This window comes from Aythya ferina (genome assembly GCF_964211825.1).
Source record: "Aythya ferina genome assembly, chromosome: 5".
NCBI classification, from domain to species: domain Eukaryota; kingdom Metazoa; phylum Chordata; class Aves; order Anseriformes; family Anatidae; genus Aythya; species Aythya ferina.
Window position 1 is genome coordinate 7181103 of NC_140301.1, and position 20693 is coordinate 7201795.

Here is a 20693-nt window from a genome sequence, read left to right on the forward strand (position 1 = left end):
TGCTTTCTGCAGATTTTTTTTTTTTTAAATAAAAATGTGCTACACAAGAAAATACATTTCTAAACTGAATCATGGTAATGCATGCACTGTTAGCAAGAATTCTCTCTACTGACACGAATTCTGATCTTGTGAAATCTTTCCATCTGTAAGTGGTTTTCCTTCATTTCTTTTCAAGTTTTCTCGAAGCACCTATGTACACAGAAGTACGTGGTGCTGGTTTTGCCCCTGTGCATGTTTACAAGGCAAATTATACTCTGGGTATCACTTGTACAGCAGCACATCTTCCTTCTCCCATTTCAGGCTTTTTCAGGAGGAGAGAGGCAGGCTTCCACTGTTCTGGGCTGGGGGGTCTACACTTGGCACCAAACATCCTTCTAAAGGGGTTAGACCCACAAAGATTACATCGAGTAATATCGCACCATTCCTCCTCTTACGTTGTAATAGAAATCATTCACGGGCAAAAAAACATATCAATCTTCCTTCACATTAACCACCTGAAAAATTGTGAATTTTAAAAATGAATATTTTCTTTGCTCTAAAATTGGTACTTATTCTGGTTGGTTGGTGAAGACCGATTCATGTATCCCCCCCTGCTCCCTTGCAAGAGACTCCTTTTTTGTAAAGGAAGCGTACAGTACACTCAAAGATTACAAGAGAGCTTAGCACACAAGCTTATAGATATGAGGCAGAACACTAAACGATAAAAGCAACTTCTGAAAAAGGTAGACAAAGATTTAGCAGCAAAGAGAACACCCGAAGACAAAAATAACCTGGAGACCAGCATCCCAGAAACCTTGTTAGTTACTAGTATCTCAAAATTCTCAAAAAGCTTCTTGAATAAACTTTATTTTTATCGTGAGAATAATCAAAGCATATGATTTACTTTAAAAAAAAAAAAACAAAAACAAAAACCAAAAAACTCCCAGGTCACAGTTAATGCAACCGCAACCTCAAAAATGAATCTGCCTTTCAATAAAAACATTGTATTTATTAGAACGGTTAATTGTTTATTGTATAATTACTTGTTGCTGGAATGTAGATTCTTATCTCAAAAAACCTGCATATGCGCCTTTGGTTTACATAAGCTTATCCTAAACATAAGCAGAGCAATCTGAAAGATTACAGCCTCGGGGTTTCTTTTTATAAAATTAAACTGTTTAAACAGATGAACTTAGCCGACTCATTATTTGCATATCAGAAGTACATTAAGCATGGCAAATACCACGATGGCCATCAAGTCTTTCACGCCCTGGTTTCCAAGTTTGTTAGAAAACCCCGGGGAGCTCCTCCTTGCTGGGTCACTTAGTGAAGAAACCACGTTCACGCTGCTTGGTACTGGCTGGAAGGTTACCATCAGCTGCTATTTAGTGGCCCCAAAACATTTCCTCCTTTATCGCTTATCTATCAAAGTGATTTTGCACTGCCAGTGGCAACAGCACAACAGGATGATTACTGCTTGAAACTAACACAGATTTGGGAAACGGTTCCCTCTGAAGTTGTTTTTCATTTAAGAGGTCCATTCAATCTTAACATCATACCTAAGTGCCCTGTCAGAGATACCCCAAGATTGCATCATCACTTGTCATTACTGTAATGATGCAATCAAAACATTCTTGTCAATGGGAGCAAAACTGACCCAAATACTACTGTTTTTTCAGCTACATCAATTAGTTTAATAGAAGACGTTAGCTCTCCAGTAAAATTTCCCAGAGAAAATGTGTACCTTTTGCACTTGGTACCAGAACACCTCAACCTCGCATTACAGCTCCTTCTTGTTGCCCAGCATTAAGTCTTTCCTGAACCAGCTGGTCACGTATCGCTTCATATTGCTGTTATTAAGATAATTTATTACCACAGCACTCTTCAACTTAATTGCTTTATACAAATTTAGGTCACCAACTGCAAAAGGTTATGGAGTTATATTGCGTGAGCCGCCCTCCTCACCTGCCAACACAATTCTTTGCTTTATGCTTTACGCTGCTGCCAGATGCATTTCCTAATTTCCAACTCCAATGAAAGCACCACTTTTACAAGGGAACAAAACTTAGTTACAATAAGCACTCGAGATAAAGAGTACATGTAGCCTTTTTTATTTCTCTTGGTTTCTTCAAATAGCCTTGCTTTACCCTAAGCACTCACACGGAATAAAATGCAGAAATAAAACCACTGAAAACTAGTATCTTAATTTACTCAATATTCGACAGAAAAAGCATCATTATGCAGAATAAGGTTATTTCATCTACCTTCTTTATTTTCCAGATCAGTGTTCATTAGAGGTTGGCATTATTTATTTCTTTAAGGTTAGTGACTGTGCAATTATTTCAGGTCTAGGGTAACACATGATGCTTATGTGACAAACAGACCAGGACCTTTTAGAAGCAAAATATATTTCTGCGTGCAATACTTTGTTCTTAGGCAGTTGTAACTTCAGTCTGGTACAAAGGAAAATTGCTCCCCAAATCCAAGCCTTTAAATCACAGGGCATTTTCAAAGTGCTTCAGCTGCAAAGGCTGCACAAAGTGAAACCGGTCAGCCAGAAGACGAGCAGTTTCCAAAACACAGCACCACTCTCTGGCTTGCAGAAACCCAAACCAATCCAACCAAGACAAAAAGCAACAACCCCGCACGCACCATGCAAACGGCCAGACCTGAGGTCAGGGAGGGAAACGATCTGATTTCATGTCGGGGCAGCCTACTACCTGGGAACAGGAGAAGCACCTTAACTCTCGTGGGAAGACGAGTAGGCATACAGTCTGCCTGTAATTAAAGCACCAAAGCGGAGAGAAAAAATGCACTGCTACCTTCACGTTGACAAGGAAACACCTTAAAACTCATACTTTGCATTTTTTCTGACTCGAGATGCATGTGAAATAGGGGAAATAATACTCCAATTATTTGAAATAAATTTCAACTAAACTATATTAAAACAAACAAAAACCTTGTGAATTTAGCTATCTATCTGAAGGCCTCTCCCTCCAGGTGGCTCTCTAGCTACCCCACAGCAAGCTCCAGTTCAGAGCAAAGCTGTTCAGAAGTTTCACATACCACAGAACTGAACAACTCATTTCTAAACATTAAACATATTAAAAGCACAAGAGATATATAATTGATAGGCAGCTTGCAGTTTACATCTCTTTTTGTCCGGTATCTGTATTTTACATGTTTAAAATCAAAATTTCAGCTTGCATTATCAACAAACCCATTATCAGGGTCATGTTTAGAACTGTTCATATTTATATTAGACTTGTTTTGTAGTGCTGTATGCAATGTTTAACACTATGTTTAAGTATCTTTGTTAATTTGCCTTTACTCACAGCATCCCACGGAGGCAGAAGGAAGCAGTATTGCTTGGGAACATTACTTGAATGTATTACAGATTAAACGGAGGGTCAATGAAAGAAGGCACGGCCTCTAGCTACCCTGCCCTCCAACAGCAGCCGAGGTCACCAGCGTTTGCTACCGTCTGCAAGGCACTGCTATCTACTTCTAGGTAGGTACACCTAATCGAAAAATGGGGTTGAGCTTTTATTAAAAAGCAGTGACTCCAAGAAAGCAAAGCCATCAACTGGGATGCGCCTAGGAAGACAGCAGTTACTGAAGAGTTTGATACTGTTCAGAACATTTCATCAGCCCTGATGAAGGCCAACACCCTACTGAAACTTTTAAAGCAAGCCTGTACAGAGAACAGAAAGTGTTTCAGGAACTAATTCCAATGTAAGGAAAACCAACTCCTGTTCAGCACAGATATGTTTTCCTACTTATTTCATTGCAAAATTATTTAGAAATATATACAGCATGCAATTTTTCACCTCCATTTCCCAACCTCAGACATACTGCGAAGAAAAAACAAACTCAACAACAGAAAACACACCAATACTGCAGGAACAAAGTTGATTCAAAGCTTCCAAATCTTGGCAGCTTCAAGAAGAAGAGAGCAACCTACTCACTTGACCCTCTCATTAGATGACACAAAGAAGAGATGGTCCTTAATATTTCAAGGTTCAACCAACATCTGCACGAAGAGAAAGAATACTATGCAGTCTAGAACAGTTATGGTATCCACGAGGCAAAAGAAAAAAAGATACTTGAAAAATTAAGTCCACCATTGAGAAATCAGAAAAAAAGTACCCATGAAGTTAACACATCTTAAAAGGTAGGTAGGACGTTCCTTTGGGATGTTACTGCACGTAAGAGCATAGATCTTCAGCATTTGCCTGGTTTGTTTTTGAACTATCACATCAAAAAAAGAATAATTGTCAGCATTTAAAGGCACTATTAATGCTCCATGTTATTCTTCAAGACAAGTGACTTTCAGAAAGATAGAAAACAGATTTAGGCTCCAATAGTATGGTATTTCAGTAAAATAGGGAGTAGCAGTATTTTATCCATCACCTCAACTGCATGTTATGTCACACTCACAACCTTTAACATCATTCCAGACTATGATATGACCAAGTTCCTCGAGGAACTTGGGGAAGGAAACACGCCTTACCTCCTCGTCTCCCAGGGGCCGAGATACAGGCTTCCAAGAATAACATTTCGAGGCAGAAAATTACATGCCCGAATGACCAGAAGTTGGTGCTGTTCATGTGATCCTTCACCTGAATACATGTCACATATTATGAGAGGAAAAAGATTTCATGGCAAAACAGATCTGGCTCCATTTTATTCCCATGCTAATGTGCCTGAACTCTTTATGCTTGAGCCTTTTAAAAATAAAAAACCCAAAAGTGCTTCAGGAAAGCCAAAATATTCTTACTGGTACTTCAGTACTTGAGTGCAAGTGCTGGCTTGCCTGACTAAGTAACCCACGGAGCTCTTAACAACAAAGACAATTATAATGCTGTTTTCATAAAATCAGTTAAACTATGTCTTTAAACTATGAATGTGAAAAAATAATATTCTTATTCCTATAGAAACAAGCTATTTCTAAACTTTAACTTCAGGTATATGAAAGGATTTGACAGACTGCCGAATGTTCTTTTTTAAGGTATACAATCTAAACTGTCTTTCTGTTGACATGATCTACATCTCAAATGTGGTACATTTAGTAAGTGACCTTTTTCTCCTCTCTTCCACCCCCATCTTTTTTTTTTTTTTTTTTTTTTTAATTAAATCAGTATTGGCAAATACCACCACCACTTCTCTTCGCTCTGTAACCTAACCAAAGCAACTTTCCAAAAGAAATACCAGGGTTTACAAAAACCAGACGTCCTACGAAAGGCAAAAATAGTCCGAGGGGTGAAGATATTTCAAGTTCAGAATTAAAATTTTAGATACAAACACTACTTCCGATTCCTGAGGCTCTCCACTGCTCCAAAGCTAGCAGCGGGCCAGCAGGGAGCCAGGAGCTAGGGCAGAACCTGGAGCATTCAGGCGCTCCCGTGTGCCCTGCAACACAGCACCCCAAGGCTGCTGCCGCCACCCGGGGGAGTGGGAATGCTTTGAGGGTCACACATCTCCCCAGTGCCTTCTAGTTCACTGATCCCTGCAGAAACAGGAGTACGAACCCTGCTCCATGCAGCTTACAGCATGTAAAGAAGTGCAACTATCTCTTCTCGCCTTTTAATTACTTCGGCACTACATTTGTTTAGCCTTTTCTCTTACCTTTTCCCCATGAATACTTTCTCTTTCCCCAGCGTGGAGATAATAGCTGTGATTGTGTTAATTAGTGCTACTTCTCTCCCGCAGAGCTTTACTCACAGTTTTGAAGATTTTTGCAACAGACAGTCCTGGAGATCTGGCACTTCCTCCACCACGCGATACTATTCTGCTGTCAGCAGCTTACGCTGGAATACTTGAAGCTATTCTCAAGATCACCACAGCATTAACACAGTTGGCTGAGAGACACACGGAAATATTCCATTGATTTTAATAATGAAATTATATTTCAGAATAAAAACGCAGTATAGCTTTATCTGAGGATGTGGCTTTAGCCACGTCAGTGCCTTATTAAGCATTCATTTCAGCTACTGAGATTCTTCACAACCCTTCTCCTCCCACCACTATTACAGTGCCGTAATTTGTGGTGAACTTGGGCATTACCTTTGAGGTACTGTAAGAACGTCTGATATCCATTTCCAAATAAGCCTTTAATTTCCCAATTATACGGAAAAGATAAAGCTGAAGTTGAGATGTTAATCACAAAAGAGATGCAAATACACGTCCCATCAACCGACAGAGCCACCTTAGGCAACACCTCTTCTCCAAGCACCTGACAGTCACGTAAACCATGAAATATCTTCTACTTTAGACTAGCAAAACCGAGGCACAAGCACTAACCCACTCAGATTTACAAAAGAGGCCACCCCTCACAACCAGAAACAGAGTTTCAAACAGCTGGTACTGAAATAAGAGTCAATTTCTCAAAGTTTCACTAAACAAGAATTTCCCAGAGCTCTAAACCTTCGTGAAGATCAGGCTTGGCAGATCAGAGCCACGGGAGAACTTGCACAGCATCGAGGCATCGACTCACTGCCTACATCTAGGAACGCAAGCCGCAATATCCTTGTTCATCTGCACAGCCCGTGGTTCAAGGCAACTAAATAGCCTCCAAGTCTTCCAGCAGGCCTAGACGTTTGCTACATTGGTTTTCCCCTCCCCACAACACACTTACACGGGTTAAGCAGCTCGTATGACCTCCTTTAGATTCAAGAAAGAGGCATCTCTATGACTAACACCCCTTGTATCCCAGTTTATATCCCAGTTTAGGAGGCGTACTCAGAGAAGATTAACATCGTAAAACACGGCTGCAAGAGTCCTTTGCATTAGAGGCAACATCAGAGGGTGCTGCTCCCTACTTTTACGAGAATGGTTAGCGTGGTCCTTGAACTTAGCTCTTGCACCTCTCCATCAGTGGTCTCTTTGTCCTAAAACGGATTGAAATGCACATTTTTAACCTTCTGAAGAGGACTCTGGCTAACACATTGTCAGCAGAGTTTCAGTTCAGCTGAAAATACCATACAAATCCAGTTGCATGGGAATGCTGCAACTAGGAAGACCCACCCTATTCCAAACAGTAGAAAAATAGTTAGAGCTGCATGGCATTTACTTTGAGGAGGGAAAAACATAGCCGTATGAAACAAATTCCCCAAACATGCCCCAAGTATTCACTTTATTTTAGACTTCCTAACTTTCAGGCAGATGTCTAAAACAAAACAAGTATTAATAAAGATCAAGATGGCACACACACATACAAATTAGAAAAATCCTTTCATTGGTGAGAAAAATTGTGTTCTCTTTAGAAGAGAATAACAAAAGGGAGTTTTCTGGAGGGGAAAAGATCAGAAGGAAATCCCAGCAGCTCTGAGCATCAGTAACCCCCAGGTCACCGGTTCTAGCAACAACTGAAAATAGTTAATAAATGCTTGCTGCTCAGATGTTTAGCAGGTTAGTTCTCTGGGATCACCCTTTCTATAGCAAATGTTCACAATCAAGAAAAACCTAGCAGAAACGCTATCCTTGGCAGACACTGTAGAGAATAATGAAATAGGAGGCACATAGGAATTGGAGGATTATTCACAGCCTAGCACTGGAATTTTTGACACGAAGAAGAGAGAAAGTAAACAGGATGTGGTGTGAAACACTAAGTTGCCATATTTCTGAAAGGGATTTCCTGGTCAGAAAGAAGTGCAACATGCAACGTGCAGCACACGCTGGTACATTCAGTATCTCCACGAAACATCAGCCCGATTGCACGCACACCGCACATGCGCACTGGTCGTCTGTCTGGCAGGGGCTGAATGCTGAAAAGCTTTCAAACTAGTTGCCAGACATCTGGAAACGCTAGACGAAGGGCCAAAGCCCTCAAACCCTTCTCACACAACGCTGCTAGGTGAAAGAGGGCTATCTCCAGTGAAATCTAGACATACGACAGCCCTGTGTAATTCATAGGGAGTTATTACAGAATAAATATTCCTTAGTATCCTCCTATGTAAATACCCTCAGATAAGGGTGCCTAAGGGTGCCTTCTCCCTGCTCGGTGTAATTGGTTACCCTGCACAAGTCCTAAGCAAGCATCAGAGGTAGGCATGTAGAGCGAAGATGAAAAACAAGAAAAGCGATGCGGGCAAATAAAAGCTTGTCTAAACATATAGAGGTTCTTCCTGAACTGTTTCGGAATAAGAAAGCACAAGTACGCAGGTATTCATGAATAAAAGCTCCTTGCCTCTGTTCACTTTAACCCGTGGCCAGAGAGCTTTTGAGGACACTGAGAGCATCCCCTCACCCGTAACAGCCCATTCATAGGAAGAAAACCAGAAAGTAATGAAAGAAGAGGTGGCAGAAAGACTAGCAGAAGTAAAACCAAAACCTGCGACATCTAGATACGTAAATCTAGTACTTCCTAGCTTAGAGCTGAGCCTTCTCTGAGCACATTATTTCTTTTTTTTTTGTTTAAGCACGCTACGAATTCTCCATCCTCTGTACTTGCACAGCAAGATGTGCCCTGCTGGAAAGGCCGAACGCTGCACGCTGCTCAAAGTTATTTTTGTCACACTTAAGGCTACTCGGGAAGGTTTGTTTGAAGCGCGAGTGTTGATGTGCTGCCTTGTAGCTGTATTTATTTTATTTTTAAGCAGATGGAATAGGTAATCCAAAAAGACTTTGTGATATGCAGAGTTGTGAACACTTTGACAAAATACAGCAAATCAAAAAATCCAAGGAAAATACACCCAATCCATATGAGCTCTAGTATTGTTTATAATGAATATAACCCAGTCATAGGTGATTTTTTCCTAACAGGAAAAAAGATTTTTCTAAAAACAACCTCCTTCCTATGGCACCATCACGCCAGAATCAACAGCATCTCCAAAAAAAATAAAAAAAAATGGTGGGCAAAAGTACAGAAGCAACAATGGGAAAAGGTTGCTCTCTGGTGATATGGTGATATAAAGTAAACTCCTGTACTTAAAGTAACAGGATGGAAGATAAGATACAGGTACGGGACCAAAAGACTTTTTGCAAAGGTGAAGGAATACAAAACCTCTTTCTTTCAGAACAACAACGTATTGAGTAACCAGCGGCGAAGCTCTCGGCTGCATGGGAAAGGGCTCTCATCCGAAATATCACTGCTGGTGATCTCGAGACAGGCCCAGGGCTCAACAACACGCTGACTTACCAAGCAGCGGGGTCTGGGCAGGAGGCACACCGCAGACAGCGATGCAGAGACTGAGCCCAGCACCTCAGCGGGGCAGAGGCCTACGAGGCCGCGCTGCTCCCACCTCAGCTCCCCGCTCCTCTGCCAGCACAGCCGCTGGATGCCCGCCTGTCTGTGGGCACAGGCAGACCCCACAGCTCCCCAGCTCACAAGGAAGCCCCACACCCTCGTACATCAACTCAAGGGGGGGAGGAGGAAGAGGACAGGGAGCTCCCGCGCCTCACGCACCGTGCCCTCACATGAGGCGTTAGCTCGCTCCTTCCACGCACTGCCCTGTCACCATTCCTCGCCACACGAATACTTAAAATGCTTTCCATGAGGTTGTTGTTACAGTCTTCGGCACATAATTTCAGACATGCCTGTCTGGTTCGTTCTGAAACTTCAGCAAAGATTTTAAGGGGTGACTGTACTTCTGCGCCTGTGGGGAGCTGAGGGGCGTACAGCAAGGGCGTATTCGGCCTCCCTGCTCATTCAGTCTTCAACCCCATCCCAGCTGTCATGTCAGGGTGTACTGGGTACGAGTTAAAGCAAGAAAAGTTTTTTTAAAAAAAAAAAAACACACACAAAACCAAAAAAACAGACACAGGTTAGCGAGTCCCTGTAAAATACCTGTGCCACACCATGGACTGCTCGTGTTTTATTTTACGCTTAGAAGTGTTTTAAACATTGAACCATGACAGACAGCTTGGTAGTATTTAAAAGTGACGTAGCTTTTTATGTTTAGAAAGTTTATTTAATCCTTCTGTGCCTTTTTCTTTTAATAGCAAATGTTTTAAGTGTATTGTTTATGAGCTTTAGTGTTCAACATCTGAAACGCTATGCCACAGGGAACTTTCTGTAGGGAATGCGTTGAACAACAAACATGGTTTTTACCTCTCAGAAAATTTCATTGGATTCAAGTTTTACACTTTTCTATATTATCTGCATTTTTTATGCTTTCTATAGCTATGCAGAAGTCTATTATAATTTAAAATTGAGCCCTACCTAAATTGCAATTACCATACCACTGTTACAAATAGCGTTAGCTGGCCAGCTACGCAAAAATGTAAGTTATAATACTTAAATATTATAATTTTTTAAAAAAAGTTTCAGTCTCACAGTTACATAACTTTCCCTATGAACTATCACTGTAACTTATTTGTTATCTTAGATTAGCCGCTATAAATATAGGCCACATTCACAGACATTTGGTTAAGAACCATCTCAAATTAGATGCTATAAGAAACATATGTTTGGGTAGGACAGAGATGGATGAGGACTGCCAAGCTAGAAGAAACATCAGAAACCACGGCAGCTGCCATACAATCTAAGGTAACTGAGCCTGTCATTCCGTCACACACAACACGAGACTTGGGCCTCAGAGCTGAGGTAACAACCAAACAAGACAAGCTCCCTCCACTAGCAAAAATCCTTCTCTGTATGACCACCAAGGAGCCTCGCCAAGTCGAACGCGTACTCAACCAGAAACCTCATCATCGTTATTGCCTTTCTGTGTTTCTCTTTCCAAGTAATTACGACGGTCTCTCAAACTATTACACGCTCACTATGTTTTCTGAAGACCATGTCGTTCTCCAGTAAGTAACAAATAAGCGTGACAAGTATTCACTACTCGATACAGGACGGTTCCAGTGGTTTCCATCATCGCCCTTCCCCGTTTCGCCAACTTCTCCTATTTACGATGGGAAAAGTTATGTCACAGCAGGCCTGGTAAGAGCGTCCTCACAATACTCCGCCACACGTTTCCTTTCAGTTGATAGGAACAGTGCCATTGCACAGACAAAACAGTGCCTGGAAGAAATAAGGAGCAGGATAAAAACCAGATGGCTGAAGTTAAGTGCAGGACAACAGGAGCAACGCTTGCAGGGAGGAGAAATCATTTTGATGAGCTAAGACTGAACACGGCTCTGCACACAAAGGGAGCATAGCCTGCCACAACATCGCCCACACCAGCATAAATATCAGAAGAGCCAGAATGAAACACTGTTATCTGCATCACCTGAAGGCTGACTGCCTTGCCGCCAAGCACCAGATGAACATGACACACTTTTTTTTTTTTAATTTAACATCAGGCTAATGCAGCTTCAGCTGTCGAGATGACTACCTGTCAGCCACAATCAAGAACACCATTTTGAAAATTGGAAAGCCATCTACAACATGAGCTGGAAGCGCGATCAGGATACTGGGCCGCAGCACGTCTGCACCCTCACAACTTGCTGCCAGGCTGGTCCAAGCCTTGGCAGTGACAGGCCCAAATCCCGTGTCCCAATTCCCCAGCAACCACCTCCATCCACACTGAGACGAACGGGATCAGCAGCAAGGGATCCAGAAGCACCTCGGCATGCTCAGACTGTATTTAACACTGAACAATTTGATCTGCGTTCAGTGCAATCTTACCGAAGACAGAGTATTTTAATTCTTACTGAAATGAAGTGAAGCCCAAATAAGAACCCAGTACAGGAGCACTTCAAGCACATACTACGTACAATTCATGGATTATTTTTTTCCTGCCATAGCTACAGTTACAAAAGAAAAGTTAAAACATTTCAGTCAACACCTTTAAAACGTATAATTTAACAGCATCTACGCAGCCTCGAGATGAAACTTTTAGGAAATGAAAGCGAGATCATCTTGACACTGCTTCCTAACTCACAGCAAAAACGCTGTTATACAAAGAACAGATTCGGTAATACCAGTGTGATTTTCTTTGGTTAACAGGCTGACTTGTAAAGGCAGCTTCTGCAAGGTACCTGTCTTGGGACTGCTGCCCATGCAACTTCCATAAAGGAACTTCCCAAATACAGAATTAATATTGCTTTAATGCAGCATTTACTAAAAATTCTCGTTAGATTTCTGAAAGCAGGGTTGGGTTGTTTCTGAACGCAGAAAATAATCGGAAAGCATTTGTCTTTCTTCTAAGACCCTGGAGGGATCCACTCTTGCTGCGCACCACAGATTCTTAACTGACCTGGAAAATACAAAGCTTCTTCGTGGAACAGCTGACACGATCCTCCATAGATGCTGAAAACTGGCAAGAGCGATACAAAAAGGACGTGTCACCGCCTTCCAAGGAAGCCAACATATTAACACGACCAAAAGTAGTCCAATGATGAGGAAGAAAGACGAAAAAGAACAGCAGGAGACCTTATTTTGCCATGCAGGCAACTCTGGAGAGGAGCAGGCGGCTTCATGGGGCAAGGCTGCGGCCAAGGAAGCGACCCTCCTTGTCTGTCAAACAGGGAACCTGGAGCTCCACAGAGGGCCCATTATCTTCTTCCTTAACATCGGCTTAATTGTTCCTAAAATGCACTGTCAAGGAGGATGGCAAGGAACTGGAGGGCACCCAGAAGAAAGCTGATGTAAAAATAAAAAATATGAAAGGACAAGAATGGCTGGTAGCAAACTCCAGGAGACGGTGTGTTTTTCTTAATAAGGAGAACATCGCACAGCAAATTGATGGAAGTTCCCAAGACCTGGAGATCTGACAGCTGGGGAAACGCGCCTTAAAACGGGCTTTGGGCGCTTCGCTACGACTCCCACGGGTGGCTGGCAGCTTTTTAGCCGCTTTCCGAGCGCGACCGAGCGGCGAAGCCCGCAGCAGCCACCCCGTGCGCTTCGCTCCAGCGAGCACCGCGCCGAGTCCCGCCTGGCCGCCGGGCTCCGGCTGCCCACGAAGTCACCCGGGGGGGGGCTCCCCCAGCCCGGGACCACCGCCGGCACCCCGCGGGGAGGGGGCAGCGCAGCCCCGCGGGAGCCGCTCCTCGTGCCCGGGGGCCGCGCATTGTTCGCCGGGCACACGCGGGGCGCTGCCCCCCTCCCGCCGCCGCCCTGAACTCTTGAACCCGGGGGCGCAACAGCGGCAGCGGAGGCCCCGCCGCGGGCCGCCAGGCCCCGTCCCGGCCCTGTGCCGCAGCCTCCCCCCCCCCCCACCCCCTCCTCACCTGGGCTTGAGGCTGCCGGCGCCCCGCTCGTAGGCCCAGGCGGCGCTGGGCTGCGCGGCGGCGGCGGGGGCCAGCGGCTCGGCGAAGCCGGGGGTCGGCGGGTAGTTCCTGTCCATCAGCGGGGCAGGGCGCGGGGCCGCGATAGCAGCAGCGGGAGGAGGAGGAGGAGGAGGAGGAGGAGGAACGGGGGGGGGGCTCCGCTGGGGCCCTGCGCGCAGGGCGGCGGCGGCGGGGAGCGAGAGGGGCGGCTGCGAGCGGCCCCCCCCCGCCTCATGCGGGCCCGGCCGCCGCGGCCCGGCCCCCCCCGCCCCGCTCCGCTCCGCTCCGCTCCCCTCCCGCTCAGCGGCGGGCGGCGGGCGGGCGGAGAGCCATGTCGGGCTGCTCCTTCCCAGGATGCACCTCCCCCGCCACGGCCCGCGGCGGCCGGGGGCTGAGGGGGGGGGCGGCCGCCGCTGCCGCTGCTGCCGAAGCCGCCGCCGCCAGGGGGAGGAAGGCGCCGCCGGTTTTGGGGCTGAGCCCAGCGCTGGGGCTTTGTTGGAGGGGCCGGGGCGGGGCCATCTTGTCCCCGCCGAGGGCCGCCGGGGCCGGGCAGCGCCGCCGGACGGGGGCAGCGGGGCTGCTGACAAGATGGAGGGCGCCCGGGGGGGACCGCAGGGGAACTGAGGGGGCTCCGGGGGCTGCTGCTGCTGCTGAGGGGCCGGGGTCGGCCCCGGCAGCGCGGGGGTTGACGCGGGCAGCCCGGCTGTGCCGCCCCGCAGCTCGTCGTCATCCTTCTACAACGATTTGTAACCGCCTGATAACGTTTGGCGGGGGGTTAAATAATATAAAAACGCTTTTTTAATTTAATTTTATTTTATTTTTTCATTTTTCTTTTCCAACAAGCTACGATCTTTGATTTTTCTCTCCCTTCTTGCGTTCCTCAGGGCTCCTCAAGGCGCTTGCCGCAGGCCTGGAGGCTGAGTTGGGCTGAAGCAGAGCGACGGGGTGCTGAGGAGAGGAGCAGGCCGGAATGACACGTAAATACGGCCACAAGGGGCAAACAGCCCTGCTTTGGGCTGCTTGGCTCCTAAAAGAGAGCATAAAGCAGGGCAAGCGGGCGCCCACTGCACAGACCTGGGTGGGAAGCGAGGGCAGCGTCCGTGTGGGGCTGGGGGCGTCTCGCCTTCCCCTCAGGCTGAGCATGCAGGGGCTGAGGTAGGCAGGAGGAGCAGCGAGGCCCCAGGAACGAGGATGAGGACTCCGAGCAGCGGAGAGGAGAGAAGAGAGCACCCGAAGGCGTCGGCCTTGCTCTGAAGAGGAAGGTGTATGCTAATGATTAAGTAAGTCTTTTGAAGATTGGGTTTGTAGTACTCCAGGCGATGTCAAACCGCAGGGTGAAATGAATTTTGCCGTGAAATGCTGACGTTAGAAACTTTTGCCTACGGCTAATCAAATTAGATGCCCTCCCCCCCCCCGCAAAAAAAAAAAAAAAAAAAAAAGAAAGCACAATATAAATGAATATATCAACACTGGAATGAAAAAGGGGAACAATCAATGTTAAATGAGGCAGTGATAAGGTAAGGGATTTTAAGAGGAAAAGCTGAGGCTCTGTTCTTGTCTTGCCCAGCTTCAAGCAAGGCCAGCAATGGGAAGAAATCTCTCCTTGGAGCAGGAAGGAAAGGGGAGTGCAAGAGCCATCCGCACCTGAGAGACTGAGCAAAGTCACTGAGAGGCCAGGGCAGAGGGAGGAGAGAGAAGAAAAGAAGCCAGCCAAAGACAGAAACCAGCAGAGTGAGTTTCCCTTGTGTTTGCATAAGTTAGCACCTGTATGGCTTGCAGCAGGAGAGCGTGCGTGCGCGGTGGGGTGCGGGGGGGCCGTTCCCTGGGAAATACAAGGGTCGCTGTTTTACATATGAACGAGGCCTGATGATAGAAAATGCCTCCAGTTTTATGCTAATGCTGAAGAACTTGTGCTGCTGATGCACGGAAAGTAGCCTTGCCATTGGCAGAAGGACCTCCAGTTTTTTTCTTAGATTTCCCTGCAGGATGTCTGCTCATCTCCATTAGAATACCACTTCCACTTGAAGTTCATTGTTTTGCTTCAAATGCCCCTGAGGAAAGACTGATACCTGTAGGTAGGTGGAGCGCAATCCCTTTTCCACCTAGCTGTAGTGGTCGGTTGCAGCATGTTAGTGTGGAGCTATTGTACAAGTTTCTTGCCACAGTTTGCGACAATATGCTAATAAATTTTAAAACTACCGGTGTTTTATTCATTTTTTTTTTCCTCGGTTAATGACAACTCAAACCTTAAGGTATACTGTAACGTTGTGTGTTTTCATTCCAGGTTATTTCTCTAAAGAGAAGGTGTAGATGTTAATACTGATACGTGACAATAAGATCTCTTTGCATAAGAAATGCCACACAAACATCCGTTGAGATTTACTGTCAGGAGAAAAGATATGCAGAAGTTATAGCTGTTCTTAAGCTTAGTTTCTTTTACATAGTTCTTACAGAGGTTGAGTAGACTGAGAACACCACCACTGATGTTTGTAACCACAAGGTAAAGTCATTTTATCCAGCAGTTTGCATTTCCTGTGTCTGAGAGAAAAATCGGTTCTCCTGAGCTTAGCTTGTGAGACTTCTGCGGTTTTCTCATCAAGCTGATCCCTGCTGCTTGTTGCCACCCTCTGTCTTGGAAAGTTGCATTGAAGTTTGCCTGTTTTATCTTTTTGTAACAAAAAAGGTATTTAGTAACTTTATTCTCTGCGACAACAAAAGGGTCTGCTTAGAATAAGTGCTTTTACATCGTCTTTGTATCTGTGCCACATGCACAGCTTTTCTGACAGGTCTCAGAGCGCCGAAAAAATATTAGACAAATCCTGTTAGTTACGTGTGTTATCTTAATGAGTGGATTGAAGTGCATATATTAAGGTGTGTATTTAAAAGTCATACTAGACATGTTCATGATTCTAAATGTCGGTTGGAAATATTTGGATTCTTGCTTTTGTAAGGAACGCTTCAGCTTCAAAAGCAACTACTAGCAAGTTTAGGGACTGACCTTCAGTGGGCTTTAACACATCCAGGACTGTAGTTCATAAATGTTGAGCACTTGTAGCCAGTGTTGATAGTACATGCACTTCTCTCTCAAACTGAAAATTTAACTTAATAGTCGTATTTTTGTGAAAAACAATCTAATGCTTTTTTTTAAATAATATATATATATATAAGAATATATATAAATTTTAAAGTACAGTCCTGTAACACAATCTGTGCAGCATACCAGCCTGGGGCAGAACTGGATTTCTGTTGCTTTTTCCTCTCCCTAAACAAATAGCCCCCACTTGTTAGAATAACATAAATCCTTTACAGAGCCCGAGTTGTCATTTGATGATTATGAGCCACGTAGGCACAGATTTCTGTACTTAAGGTGATACTTTAGTGGGGATTGTCTCCGTAATGTTCAAGGAGTGATCTTCAAAGCTGCAGCATGTGGTGCTGCCTACAGGTATGGTGTCCCAGCAGGGATGGGATGCCTTAGGTGCTTGCTGACACCCAAAGGCATCCAAAGCCTTCCCTTCCCTTCCTCCTTCCCTGCTCCACCCTCCTGCTCTCAGTGAGGCACTCTGGTCACAAGGTAAACAGTAAATTTACTCCTCTGGCAAAAGAACATTTACTACTTTTTTTTTTGCCAGGACATTTTCATGTTAATTCCACTCAGCTGAGTCAGCTTGTTTTGCTTCAAACGAGTGTTGGTTCAGGGCAAAGAGTAGTAGGTCACAGCCAGAAGCAGGTGGGAAAGGAAGGAGATGACAAGCAAAAGCAGGAAACTTGCTTTTGATGATGAGATGTTGAGGTAGCTTGTGGCGTATTCAGTGCAGAAATCTCTAGGAGTGCTTGAGGCGCTACCTCCACAGGCAGTAACAGGTTCCTCTGCTCATACTCTGGCTTGGCCAGAATCCAGCCAGCTCTTGCAGAACTGTGTTAGCTAATATAGCAGCCCCTCCGTGAAACTTCCTTTCTTTCTTTCCTTTTTCTAATTATAAATGGTATAAATTAAATAATGTTAATACTGAATGGGGTGATTCTTCCTAGGGCCCGCAGTTGCTGCCCGTGCTTTTGGCATCCTTTTCACTGCAGCTACAGCAAACCTAGCTCTGCAAGGCTTTTCCAGTGTCTCTCTGTCCCCAGATGCTGCCTGCTTCCATAAAGGGCACGGCTTCTGTCCGTTGTCTTTCCATAACAGATCAGGCTTGGTTTTGGTCTTACCCAGGCTCTTCCCTCATGTTTAAGTGTGAGATAAAGAAATACAAAATTCTTGTATTAGGAATCTTCCAGTTAAACTATAGTTTCTGCAGCAAAACGCTTGGTATGCTTCAGGGCAGTGTTTGATGGGCTGCAAAGCATGGGAAAGAAGTAGAGTCAGATGGACCTGCTGACCAGCAGCTTCAGCTGCTGTTCTTTGGAGAAAGTAGTTACCAGCACAGTGCGCAGCTAACTCTGCAGGTCAGAGCTTACAGCTTGGTGGGTGAAAGTGGACAAAAGGATCAAACTTCGGTTCATAATAGTACTTTATTTTGGAACTATCACAGTGAATAGCTTGCTAACATACACAGACATTGTGGTGCTTAGCTTTCAGTGGCTAATGCTTCTTCCGTTTGTCAGCAAATGCTCTAGAAACACTTAGCAGTTAGCCTTATGCTGGGAGAAGGAATCTTCAAAACTGATTGAAAATAGCGCTTCAGAGACCTGCAGACTTTTTTTTTTTTTTTGAAAATTAATGTTTCAGAGAGAGAAATATTCAAATAATTTGAGTGTACATGACCGGATGAAGTTTTTAAAAGTGCAGGCCACAGCGGAGCTGGGACTGATTATCTAACAAATTTTAAAAAGGGTGCAGAATAAAATTTCTCAGCTTCTTTCTTCCGTGCTGAACAAACCAGGAATTCACTTAGAGAATGTGGATGTAGCACCTTTGTGTGGGCTGTGTGTAAGTAAAGATGCTGCCAGGCTGTGGTTATCTTCCATAAGCAGCACTGAGCATGCAGGTGTTACGCAGTAGTAACACAAGCCTTGGTCAGGCCTGTTATTAATCACCGACTGATTGTTGGGTGGTTTTTTTGGTTGTGATTGTGGTTCTGACCAAAGCCGAAAATTGCAATTGCTTAACAGATAAGATTTTGCATTTAATTTGGCAGTTGGCCTCTTCAAACATCAAGCTAGATGCTAAGAAAGGTATAAATAGGGAAGAAAGTGCTGCCTTCCAAAAAACATGCTTTATCTTGGAGCCTCAAGGCAAGTGTTCTTTCTTTGCATTTCCTTACATAAGCTCAGCGCCTTTATTTGATAAAAAGCTTGGGTGTAATTACAGACAAATGAATCTCAGTCTTCAGGAGCAGAACAAATGTTGATCTACTAAATCGTGGCACTTCTGATGCTACAAGAGATGAGTGAGCTGACAGAAAGCACGCTGTACCAAAGAGGGGGAAGTCCCTGTTTCCTTCACCTTCGCAACCCTCCTCCTGATCATGTGGTTCCACACCTTCTGAGGCACCACCACTCACACTTGAGCCGATTCAACTCACCTGCTCACCAGAAAGCTGACTGCATTTTTGCTGGATGAGCACATTCAGCTGATTCATGAAGGGATCTAGTAAGCACCAGTACTGGTGTAAGGCAAGTGGCAGAAATATGCAGTGATAATGTAGGAAAACAACAGAACTTAAAGCTTTTGTTCTCAGATAAGCTCATGGTTTAACAAGGAGTATTTTATTTTAACGCTTACTGGATATTATCCTTTGTATTGCATCCAAGCTGGGTATTTAACATTAAATACTGGACATGTAATATTCAATACTTATTTAGTAGTTACTGATATTTGGGGAATTTAACTGAAGCTGCTTAAACAACTTCAATGATCTCAAGTGTTTCTCATTTCCTAAATGAAGCAAGTACTGCACCAGAACTTCCAAACCTGTTCTAAGGCCTTTTCAAAACTTGTGTTGAAATGTACCAACGTCAAGACTGAAGTATTTTTCTGATCCTTTCAGGTCTTTGGCTTAATCAGAATGAAGCACCCAAACCCCATCAGCTGTTTTGCAAGTCTCAGTTTAGGTGACTGGTTATAATATTCATTGGATTTTCAAATACAAGAGACTACTACTCTGAGGAATTTTAACCAGCTAGTTCAGCTCATCTTGTGTGGCAGGAGCGGGGTTCTGTGCAGGGAGATAAGGCTGACCCTACTCAATCTTGTGGAAGTTGTTCTGACCTGGTTGTGCTACGTTATCAGCTGTACCTAGCTGCCCTCAGCTGTCCTCCCTGCCTCTCTGCAGAAGTTTATTCTCACTGTGCAGTGTGTGTCATCCCTTCAGGGTGAAGTCACCATGACCGAACAAGGAAGTTCTGCTTCCTGCTTTGGTTTTGCACACCTGTTCTGGTGCTCTGTCATGATCTTGCTCACTTAACTACCCCGTAGAAGATGGGAATTTTTCTGACACATCAGTGTGTTAAAGCTTCCCACCAAAGGTCTGGTGAAAGCCAAGGGAGATGGAAGGGTGCGCCACCTTGTTCACTTGGCTCGTCTGTCTTGAGGGCTTCATGTCCAGTGACTGCTGTTCACAGTTCAGAACCTTCCTTCGTATTTATATACATCAGATGCTGAAGTGAACTAGAGCAGTGACGTAGGAAGCTTTTGTACAGAGTAGAAATTAACAATGTTTATAAAAAAAAAAAAAAAGGCTTCTTCCCCTTTGACAGTTGCTATATGCCATAAAGAAGTATGCTTGCTGTTAACAGCTTCACAAAAAGAAATTCTAAATGGTTTTATCTGTTTTTCTCTTTAGTAAAACAAACAAACAAAAAACCTTAGGCTGAATTAGACTTTGTGTGTGTGGTTTTTTTTGTTTGTTTGTTTTTTGTTTTTTTGCTATGATTAGCCTGTGCACATGTTTATTGGAAATTGTTTTGCAAGATAACAGACTAGCAGAGTTTTAAATGTCACTGCTTCTCTCTCACCAAAATGCCAGCACTTAACATCCAAGTTGCAATGAAAACATAACTAGTGACAACTGCATTCAAAAGGCCAGCTTAGGTGGGTAGAAGGAGAGTTGAAATACAGCGAAGTCACAAGAACCATTTACACAGTTCAGGAATGACTTGAAACAGTCAGAAGTTACCACTAAATAAAGAGCAGCATTGGGGAAGGCGTACTTCACATTTTTGAGAGGAAAATGAAAGTTCTTGACCATGAAAACTGTATAGTGGGAAGTTTCTATGTGACATGAATAAATGAAAAGACATTTACAGTGTAGAAAGAGCAAGCTTAAAGTGTTTATAGATGGGTTTCAAACCTGGTGTTTCCTTCCTGTTCTTTACCACATGGAACAAGTGAGGATAGCAGCAATAAAACTTTTGTTGCAAGATCAAGATGAGACTGTAAATAGAAAGGTTAACTTTTTTTTTTTTTTTTTTTTTTTTTTTTGCTTAAAGAAGGGAAAAAAAGGCTGCAAAGGAACCTGTAGTGTTGATCACAGTAATCAAAAAGAATTGCTAATGACTTCCTATGGATAATTAATGCAGCTTATTCAGAGCTAGTAATGTAGGAAAGATGAAGGATCTTA

At 44.2% G+C, this 20693-nt stretch overlaps 1 protein-coding gene and 1 long non-coding RNA gene across 4 annotated transcripts in view; one reads left to right on the plus strand and one right to left on the minus strand.

The window, feature by feature from the left end:
• The window catches only part of QSER1 (glutamine and serine rich 1), a 42452-nt gene extending 29104 nt beyond the window's left edge, over positions 1 to 13348 (minus strand). Inside the window, exon 1 of one of the 2 annotated variants that reach the window (XM_084520216.1) lies at positions 13096 to 13348. In XM_084520216.1, coding sequence (XP_084376342.1) covers positions 13096 to 13211 — 116 coding nt within the window. In that variant the 5' untranslated portion in view covers positions 13212 to 13348. The remainder of the gene's footprint in view (positions 1 to 13095) is intronic. The other variant, XM_084520217.1, reaches the window with a different exon arrangement.
• Positions 13349 to 13801: 453 nt separating this feature from the next.
• Positions 13802 to 19827, plus strand: LOC311437687. Of its 2 annotated transcripts, XR_014693642.1 has the most exons (3): positions 13802 to 14414; positions 14702 to 18724; positions 19122 to 19827. It is a non-coding gene; the product is annotated as an uncharacterized lncRNA (long non-coding RNA). The 2 variants fall into 2 exon arrangements; XR_014693643.1 differs by lacking the exon at positions 19122 to 19827 and having other exon boundaries at positions 14702 to 18916.
• Positions 19828 to 20693: the final 866 nt, after the last annotated feature.